Raw genomic sequence first — 10,832 nt, 5'->3', positions numbered from 1 at the left:
TAATACAATATAATATGAGTATAGTATAATATGAATTAATTTGGAATTACTGATAGGCCCCGATTTAGGAAAAGAAACAAAAAAACAAATAACAACAACATACAGCCAACCAAAACAAAAAACAGTATCTGAAAACCAAGGAATATTTATCCTTTAAAAAAATCTTTTTAAATATTACGCTCCATGATGTCTTTATTTTTGATTCATTAATGCTTTAGTTTAGAAGGATGCTTAGTTTAGAGAAATTGCTGAAGCGTTAGATGGCACAGCTAATTTGGAAATGCTTGAAGGGAACAAAACAAAATTTTACAGTGATGACATCAGGCTCTTTTCTTATTAAAATTCAGATTACAATAATTTTTTGAAAAATGTCTTTTTTGATATATAAAATACAAGCTTAATTGGATATGCAATTGACAAATAACAGTGTGTAAATTTAAGGTGTGATGATTTGATACACATATATATTGTGAAATGATTATCATAATAATGTTAGTTAACACATCCATCATCTCACATAATTACCTTTGTGAGTGTGTGTGTGTGTGTGTGTGTGTGTGTGTGTGCTGAGAACATTTAAGGTCCACTCTCCCAGCAACTTTCAAGTATGTAATATAGTTTTGTTAATTACAAGGAGAATAAGTTCTGGGATCTAAGAATTTTGCTTTTTTTTTAGATCCCACATGTAAGTGAGATTATACAAATTTTGTTTTCACTATCTGACTAACTGACTTATTTCACTTAGCATAATGCCATCAAGGTCCATCCATATCGTCAGAAGGTTTTTTTCCCTTCTTTTCCACGGCTGAATAATATTCCATTACACACACACACACATATATACACATCATGTTTTCTTTATCTATTCATTCATCTGTGAACCCTTAGGTTGTTCCCATGTCTTGGATATTGTGAATAATGGTGTATTCCAATACTGTGTATTGAAGAGACTATCTTTTCTCCATTGAAAATTTTTGACTTCCTTGTTAAATATTAGTTAACTGTACATGCATTAGTTTGTTTCTGGGCTCTTGATTCTGTTCTGTTGGTCTATGTGTATGTTTTTATGTCAATCCCATACTGTTTTGTCTCTTTCACTCAGAAATGTGCTGCTTATGAATTATTAGGGCAAGGCTGCCTGCAAGTCCACCTCAGAGGAGAAAAAAATTATTATCCTCTTTATGTACTGAAACAGATTTCTCAGTTAGTTGAGCCCTTGCCACGCTGTAAAGGTTAGCAATTGCTGATGGGTAGAGAAAAGAGCATGAGTCTGGGTGATTCAAATCCTGGCCCGAGTTCTCTTGGCTCCATTTCTCTGAGCCACTGTTTATTCTGGAAAGAAGGAGATAAACATACTGGTCTACCTTACAGGTTTGTTGTGAGAGTTATAAACAAAATAATTTCCTAGCACACACAGACTGGCACATAGCAGGCACTCAATAAATGGTATTTTTAAAAATGGCAGTGGAAGTGACTACATATTATTTGTCTTCAGAAGTTAGGAGGTAGTGCTAGACACATACCATTGATCAAAACCTTAGTGAAGACTATATCTTCATCATAGACATCTATCCCACCGATTTTGCTTAATTTAGAAAATTTACAAATTAGAAATGCTGTGGTTGAGATTTCCTTAAAAACTACACTGTTTGTATGTTGGAATCCCGTGGCACAGAGTCTCACACTGAAATGAAGGTGTTGCTAATACTAAGTCACTCTTAGTATTGATGGGCGAGCTTAACTGGAGTTTAGTAAGACTTTATTTTCAGGGTATAATCAGGGGAAGGAGAGATGCACTGCAAGATTCAGTGCGCCAACTCAAAGCATGCACAGGTCTGCCAGGCCTCTCCCTCCAAAGCCTGGAGATATTGAGTGTCTGCTTTCTCCTAGGGTTTTAAAGATCCTGTGTACCGGACAAGACGGAAGTATTTTGCTGACATAGCCTACAAGTACCGACAGTAAGTCTGCATTAATTGTTGGGAGGCAAGAGAGAAGAGCATACTCCTAGCCTACCTCTTCCTTACCCAAGGTTGGAAAATACTAGCATGGAGAGTCCTGCTTGCGTGTGTGTGTGTGTGTGTGTGTGTGTGTGTGTGCGTGTGTGTGTGTGTTTAAACCCTCCCTTGAACAACATGTGTTTTTTAAAAAAAATGCTGCTAGACCAAACAAAATTACCCACTCTGCTGGGGCCCAGCTCTCTCCCAAGTTTTGTTATATAATTATGTAGTGATGTCTGAAGTAATTATAAGAGGCCTCAGCCCTGAATAAAACAGCCTCTGGTATTCTCCACATTAAACATGGAAGAAGGCAAAAAAGAGAATCATTTACATTCAAGAGGGAGTTGGCTGCTTTACCGAAATGATGAACCATGTGAGGCTGCAGGCAAGCCAGGCAGGCCTCACTGTTCTGCTTTTATCTGATGTGGCCCAGCTGCAAAGGGTGATTTTCGAATGAGTTTCTTTTTTTTTTTTTCTGTCTGGGATTCTATGCTCCTCCACTATGCTATTTTAGCCAAAGGAAAATGCAAATTCCAAATATATTTTGCTATTTTGAGCCATCAGGAACTTCAGAGATGCGACCATGGGAAACTTGGTGTTTGGGGCCTGAGCTCCATCACTGAGGTTAGGGCCTGAGAAAAGACAAGATGTGCACAGGAAGAAGCTGAACAGGTGACCGGAACACTGATGTAATAGTCCTTTAACCCCTTCGATAGAATACAAGGGAGGTAAAGGAGATGAAAGACATAGGGTTCTGCATACTCAATACAAAATCACCTTCCAAATGGAAAGACTTCCAAATGAGAAAAGTTCCTTCACTGAATGACTCCTCATAGCAGAAGGACCTAGAATTGGGATGACCTTGGTCAGACTTAGGCCCATATGCGACTTGGTTTATGGCAAGTGGGCCTCACAGAACATGGCAGTATTTCTCTCCTGTTCCCACCCTTGCCCCAGCATACTCAGGTGGACACCATCAGGTACAGACAAGAGTCTTTCTTCAGCTAGTCGATAATAATAGATCATACTTATTATCTCCTTGCTATATCTGGGGCTTTGCTAAATGCGGTCTTTACATTATTTCATTTAGCCTTAATAATAACTCTCCATTTTCCTGATGGAAAAGTTAAAGCTTAAAACAATTCAGTAACTTGCCAGAGTCACATACTTGTGACTCTGGTAGCATGCTTTGGTTTTGAACTCAGAATCATTCTCAACCACTTTCCTGAGTGTCTGCGAACTCAGAGCCAGGGGACTGCTATTCTCCATATAGTTTACCTTCTGCTGGTTTCTCTCCTTCCTTCATAAACTTTCTTCTCAATCTCCTCTGGCCTCTTCCTCTGACCCCAGAAATCGGAACACCTTTCAGGACTCAGCTTTGGTCCTCTTTCTTGGCTTCTGCCACCCTCCATGCCAACAGCCCTTACAATCGGGTTTCTAGCACCTTCCTAATAATTATTCCACATGGGGATCAAACTCATGCATCATGAATTATAGAATCATAGAATAATTATAGAATAATTACAGAATAATTATAGAATAATTACAGTGTACTGATCAGTTGATAATTAGCCCAAGGTAGGCCATTCAGCTATGAAATTGCAGAGCTAAGCACTGAACCCACCTCTGTCCATTTCCAAAGCCCATTTTTTCCCTTCATCAGCACTTAGCCCTGAAATAATGGTGCATCCTTAGGCAGGGGCTTACCCGATATATATTTTTTTACAATCCCCATGGGCCATTGCAGGACCTTCTGATCTTGTCTTACTTTCAGTGCTTAAGCAAAAAAATCTGTCTTTCCCCCTTAATCCCTTCCCACTTTTTGGTAGAACATAACAGTGACTTTGTTTTCATGTCTTTGGATGAGCTACAATTCTGAAAGGGCAGGAGGGCCCTGGTTTGGAGCCTGATGATGGTCCACTGTCCTCAGGTAATAGTCTTGCCTTGTTCCAGACACTGTGTACCCTATTAGAAAACAGGCCTGCAGCCCAAAGAACAGTCAACTGGTGTTTGAAGTCAGGCTTTCTTCAGTTTTCATTCGTTTTCACTGTTCAGAACACAGCTCTTTGGAATCTAGATACCTGCTGAGTCCTCCCCTCTTCCACGGATTCAGGATCTATGGGATAGGGCCAACATATGTACTTTAATAAGCTTCTTGAAGTTCTGTCATGTCATGGCAGAAGAAGCTAGGTAGGCAGATCTTATACCTAACATGCATTCAAATACCTTTATAACTTACCGGGGGTCAAAATATCAAATCCAGCAAGTACATGACTACTAAACAAGGGTCTCAAACTCATCATGCACATATTAAATCCACTTTAGCCCACAGATGTAATTGCTTTAGTTGACAAAATACAAAACTTTAATTGAACTTGGATGCTTTAATTGAACTTGGATGCCTTAATTGAACTTGGATGCCATTGTTTAGAAAGAGGATGCATTCTTCACTTGTCTTAGCCCCACTCTCTTATTATCTATATTTGCTACTTTCCATATTTACTTTACCTGCTGGGCACCTGAAGGTAAGTGAATTTCCACCCTTGGAGAGATAGGAGACAGAAAAGCCAAGTGATTTCCCAGCGTGAGAGGGAATCCTTGGTACAGTTGGTGAAGTGAGACCTTGAGTTGTTGCTTAACCAAATCAGTTGAATGTTTCCTACATCAAGAAGTGGAATTTTCCTCTTTCTAATAACTTATGAAACCCACTAGAGTCTGGGTGGTGGCACCTTACAGACTCTGGACCCGTCTCCCTTTGCTAATGTTCCATTATCCTCCACTCTGCCTGCTGGAGACAAATATCTTGTGCCTGTATTCCAGTGGGCAGCCCATCCCTCGAGTGGAATACACAGAGGAAGAAAAGAAGACATGGAGGACGGTGTTTCGGACCCTGAAGTCCTTGTATAAAACCCACGCCTGCTACGAGTACAATCACATTTTCCCACTCCTGGAAAAGTACTGTGGTTTCCGTGAAGATAACATTCCCCAGCTGGAAGAGGTTTCTCAATTTCTGCAAAGTAAGCCCACATGAAGGTCAAAAGTGATGGGGGCAGGGGCGAGGAATAAAAGGAAAGGCCAGAGGCCAGTGTGAGTGTGTCTGTGGCAATGCACGCAGGTCGATTCTCCTAGGAAAAATGCAATTTCTCTGCTGTGCTCTGCCTACTTTCTAGCCTCTACTCTTAATTCACTCTTACTCCCATCCCCCAAAGGCACTAAGCATGGATTTTGCCTTATCCATGCCCTTGAAAAGTATATATTTTTTCATACTCGAAGCCCAGGCTGCCCAGTCCAGGTTCTCTGTGCGGCTCTGCTATGTTCTGAGATGTCTGCAGTGTGCATTTGTGTAAGAAATGTGCTATTTCTGGAGTGCTGCTGAGAGCCCTGAGTTCTAAATCTGTGCATCCAGCTGGTATGAATCTTGCTTCGATCTTCTCTAGTTGGCTGAACCTATCTCAGTTTAGTCATCTGTCAAATGGAGTCTGTGTCAGCCTTTTAGCCTCTCTCCTGGGGAAATTGTGAGAATGACAAAGACTTGCTGGTGAAAGCACCCAGCATAGTGCTACACGCGCTGTGGGCGCTCAGTGCGTTTGGGCTGAATTGGAATCTGAATAACTCAATAAAAGAATAACATTATTGGGATGACTGCCCTCTGCATATCATTTCCAGAAGAGGTAAGTGTTTTTCTCTATGCCAAGAGGTGTTAATTCAGCAAAACCAAAATAAAACAATCAACTAACCCGTATTAAACACTTACTATGTGCCAGGTAGAATGAGGAAAAGTGGGAAGGCAGACGACAGGTTTATAGAAATGAAGAAGTTTCTATATGCCTCGGAGCCATATAGAAATGATAGGGCCAGCTTTTGAGCAAGAGACCTGGGAAACTGTGTGGCAGGAAGAGAAGTGGCTGCTGGGATAGTCTGGGGATGGGCTAGATGACCTTTTGGGTCCCTTTCACTGAGAGAGTTTTTGCTTCTCAGATAAATAGGAGAACGAGAGCTCAAGCAGAGTACACTTTACCCTGAAGGTCTGGAAAACATAGGAAGAGGGGTAAGGGATTCTAAAGACAATCTTTGGCTAATTACCCATGTTGCCATGGCCAATAATAAGAATAAAACAGTAATACTAGCAGCTGGAGAATTATAGAGTAGTAACAAAGAGAACAGCCTCTGAAGCCAGGCTGTCTGTAGCTGTGACCATGGACAAGAACTTTAACCTCGCTGTGCCTCTGCTTCCCCCTCTGTAAAATGGGGATAATGAGAGCATCTACCTCACAAGGTTATTATGAGGATGAGTTAGTGATTATTAAATGCTTAGAACAGTGTCTGACATATGATAGGTAATACGCAGTGTTATTAGCATCATGATTGTTGTAATCATTATTCTTCTCCCAAGTCTAAAATAAGTTGAGGGATAGATATAGGAACCAAAGAGCTTTATTACTGACAAAGACAACTTAGAGAGTGTGGAGCTGTGCAGCCACAAGAGACTTCCTATTATTTTAACCCTAGATGAGGTGAACCTCCTTGCCAGTTCACTGGCACAGTGTATAGTCCATTGCATGACCAGAGTGTGCTCCTTTGTGGACAGACGGTCAAGAGACAAAGGGAAGAAAGGGTTGAATTGAAAATATTCATGTCTCTTCCCAAAGACTCCAAGCAGAGACGACTTTGCTCCTCATGGGGTGGACTGTGTGAGGTGCAGTAGAGAAGCTTGAAGTGCCCCTTCCATACTTCTCCTTTCCAGGAAGTGGCGTGACAATTTCCTCCATACCCTGGAAACAGGAGGAGTAGGGAATAAGTGTTCCACTTTAACAAACAATAATGGGAGCTGAATCTATTAGATGTTTCCAAAGTGCTAGGCTCTGTGCTAAGTACTTCATTAGGCCGTTTGAGTCTCAGAATAATCCCAGGAAGTATTCACTCACATTTTGCACATGAGAAAATGGGGTCTCAGAGCAGTGAACTTACTTGGCCCAAATCACCCAGCTCGAATGTGTTGGTGCAGAGATTTGAAGCCAAGTCTGCTTGGCACCAGCGCCCATGCTCCTGGACAGCTGAGTGTACTGCTTCCCTATGTAAAGGTCTTTAGGCCCCTCTGGCTCTGCTATGAGGGGCTCTGAGTTTTCTTTCTCCTTTGCTTCCTAGCTTGCACTGGTTTCCGCCTCCGACCTGTGGCTGGCCTGCTTTCCTCTCGGGACTTCTTGGGTGGCCTGGCCTTCCGAGTCTTCCACTGCACCCAGTACATCAGGCATGGGTCCAAGCCCATGTACACACCCGAACCGTGAGTATTGTCCTCCTGCCACCAGTTGCCAGCCACAGTGAGTGCCACCTATCCCTGCTCCAGGAATGAGGTTTGGGTTCATTGTGGACTGATCCATAGAACAAATTGCCTGGACTATTTGATGGTTTGATACTAAGAGAAGAACTCAGGTCTTCAGAGGATTTTCTCTGTCTAAATAGACCATATGGATTGGAGATTTGGGCATCCTGTGAGCCAAAGATTCAGCCCTTTCAAATTCAAATTCCAAAGGGATTATAGGACTCAGAACTATCAAGCTCCATATGGGAACAGGAACTAGTGGTGGGAAGCTATCTCGATACCTCTTAACAGGCCTATCTGATTCTAAACTTTCTTTGCCTAGATTGTGTTTGGGCTGGAGGTGGAGAATAGCTGGCCACTATGCTGCTTACTTTTGCATTTAGCTATTGTTTTAGTCAGTTCGAACTTAAGCAATTTATACAGAAAGTCATTAGGACACCCCAGATGGTCTTTCCCTGCCCACAGCATTTATTTCTATAATCAGCAAAGACCTGTTCCTAATGGGCCTGACACAAAGTATTAAGTAAATATAAGTTTTCTTCCAAGATTGACTGCTGCCCACTCCAGAATAAGAATAGCACTATTAAAAATTTTTTTTAAAAAATTCCCATGGGGAATGATTGAGCACATTTTATCTGCCCAGGTTTGTCAATACCAAGATGAAAACTTGGCATAGGAAGTATTCACGACCCACAGCTCACTCTGGTGTATAGGAAGATGCCCATAGGAATATTGGCTCTTCTGTTCTGCACCTACTGGGCATATACCTAAGAACCCTCTGTCTGATGTGCCCTGCCACGTCCTTTACTTTTCTTGCTCCTTCTTCCTTTTCTCTTGTACCTTGCCTCATCTGACCCCAAGTTTTATACATGTCATTTATTCTTAGGAGTGAGGTCGTAAGCCCAAATGAGTTACTCCCTTTCATCCCGATCATTTTTTTTTTTTTTTTTTGCATAGAAAGACTGAGTCTGGCTTGTCTTGTACCCTCCATGTCTCTAAGCTCTGTGCTTTCTGTCTTTCAGTGACATCTGCCACGAGCTGTTGGGACATGTGCCTTTGTTTTCAGATCGCAGCTTTGCCCAGTTTTCCCAGGTGAGGAACGAATCTCTTTAGCCTTCTAGCTACAGGGTTGAGAACGGGATTGTTCAAATGAATTAAGCCCGTGGAGAGGCTCTCGTGTTCTCTGCATGGTACAGTTCTGTGCTCCCACCTGATGTGTCTCATGGGGATGGCTAAATACCTATTTCAGGGACCACAGCATGGGATTGGTGAATTGCTCATCAGCTGAATAACATTGTTGTATTTGCTAATGTCATTTGTCTGACCAGTGTAGTTTAAGAGCCTTTTCGCCCATGAAAGCCTCCCTGATCCCCACGTAGAAGGAACCTTACCTTCTTCCAAGTTCTCTTAGCTTCTTTCCCCTCTTTAGAGCCTATGCCACTTTCTACCTTGTCAGACAGTCATTTCTGTATATGCTTTCCTTAATTAAGATGATATGTGCCATGAATTCCAATAGTCTATTCATGGCGTTAAATGTCATCTCTGTCCTGAAGATGAACCTATTTATAACCCCCACCCCAGATTTTAATCTCAAAACTCTGATTTACATTTCCAACCACTAATTCAATATCTCCACTTGGACGTCTAGTAGATATTTCCATTCATTTTGTCCCAAACTGGGTTCCTGATCTTCCTGCTCAAATCTCTTTCACCCATACCCCCTCACCCATTTCAATTCCATCCTCTTAGTTTCTCAGACCAAAAGCACTTAGGGGACATCATTGACTCTTTTCTCTATCCATACATACAACCAAGGCTATGGGAGAATAATTACTGAACAGGAATCAAGAGATGAAGATTTAAACACAGAGTACTGTGTGACCTCAGCAGATCATCTCCCTTTTCTGTGCTACAGTTTTCCCATTTATAAAGTGAATACAAAGGACAAACTGTTAGGGACCTAGAGATCTGTGATTTTATGATGTGTGGTTAGGGAAAACATGACAGAACGATCAGGGCCTATCTGGTTCCTTCTGAAGGCATCTGGCCACCTATCACCTTCTTGTGGTCAAGTATGAGATGGAGATTGATGGTAAAGGTAGAAGATTGGCAGACCCCAGTCATGCCAGTGATTCTGTTTCTCCACAATTACAGGAAATTGGCCTCGCCTCTCTGGGGGCACCAGATGAGTACATTGAGAAACTTGCCACGGTAAGTCCCCTCTATCCTTGGTGAATACTGAGAGTGTTGTAGACTCTAGTCCTCAGGTCTTTGAAGCTTTGATCCTTCCCTGAAAGCCAAATCATTTGGGAAGAAAACCAGAATGTGTTGGTTACATCTGCACAAAGTGAAATTTCACATTTGGATTTCTCCCTAATGGCTTGAGTTTGAAATCGACTGCATGCAGATATTTACATGTGATTTTAAACACGGTGCCTTGAAAACATCAACAGGCTATAATAATAGCCCTTGAGAACACTCGGACATGAAGTGTGTGTCGCGGAGGTAGTTTGGATTCACAGCTTTGAAGAGGGAATATATACTCTCTGCCTTTGCACCAGAGCCAGCAGTAGAGCTTTTCCTTTCTCAGACACATGGTAGCAATGGGGGCGGGTTTTCCTCTTCTTACAAATGGTTCCCTCTCCCCAGTGAATGTAATGACATGCATCCGTTGAAGCATGGAATCAGCAACTCTGCACAGTAGGGGGTTCCCTTCCTATAGGCTCCTTTCTGACTGACCTGAGTGTGTTCCTCCCCACATTCTAAGCTACATTTCTTACAATGTGCTCAGCCTGGGAGACGAAAAATAGAATTTTATAATGGAAGTAAGGACCACAGATGAATGCACATCTATCATTAAGATGTATCAGTTTAGAAGTTTATGAATTCAACTTACCAGAAGGGCAAAAACTTCCAGAAGGTCCTTTTTCACTGACCAGCTTCTCCGAGACAGTGGCCAAGTGGCTTTTGCTTCCTTATCCTGTCCATCTCGGTATATCATCAGGACCTAAAGTGTTTATGTGAACATGAGTTTTTAAATGCCAGATGCTGTAGAGATTCAATAAGCAATTTTCAAAGAAGCTGCAGAGCTTGGTAGACTCACTGTAAGAAGAATATAAACTCAGAACTCATTGTATCATTTTACCTGCTATAACAACGATAAAAATACTCATCACCGACATAATCGCTTTTAAAAAAGTATCTTATTATTGATACACTGGGCTGAGAACAGTCTTGGGTCCTTGATCTGTCCTTGATTTGCTGTGTAACTGTACGCATGTTGCTTGGCCTCTCTGGCCTGAAGATGCCTCACCTGTATGTGAGGAGGTCAGACAAATTGAGCTTTGACAGCCTTCCTAGGTTTAAGATTACTGAGTACAATAAACAGACTTAACTAGTAACACAGCCCTCATTCTCCAAGACTATGACTGTCTCTAGTAACTAACTGGGCCCTGGGTTCTCTTGGCCCTAGTCAGTAGGGTTATGCTAGAATTCCAGGACCATCTTCCCTAGAC

The 10,832-nt window shown here is 41.9% G+C and overlaps 1 protein-coding gene across 1 annotated transcript in view; it reads left to right on the top strand.

The window, feature by feature from the left end:
• Window positions 1–10,832, top strand: part of PAH (phenylalanine hydroxylase) — a 56,947-nt gene that overhangs the window by 37,965 nt on the left and 8,150 nt on the right. The window contains exons 5-9 of the mRNA XM_011354415.1: window positions 1,891–1,958; window positions 4,818–5,014; window positions 7,143–7,278; window positions 8,340–8,409; window positions 9,472–9,528. Of these exons, the coding sequence (XP_011352717.1) occupies window positions 1,891–1,958; window positions 4,818–5,014; window positions 7,143–7,278; window positions 8,340–8,409; window positions 9,472–9,528 (528 nt within the window). The remainder of the gene's footprint in view (window positions 1–1,890; window positions 1,959–4,817; window positions 5,015–7,142; window positions 7,279–8,339; window positions 8,410–9,471; window positions 9,529–10,832) is intronic.

Source organism: Pteropus vampyrus, unplaced genomic scaffold, assembly GCF_000151845.1.
Source record: "Pteropus vampyrus isolate Shadow unplaced genomic scaffold, Pvam_2.0 Scaffold16, whole genome shotgun sequence".
NCBI lineage: Eukaryota > Metazoa > Chordata > Mammalia > Chiroptera > Pteropodidae > Pteropus > Pteropus vampyrus.
This window is presented reverse-complemented; position numbering and strand designations above follow the sequence as displayed.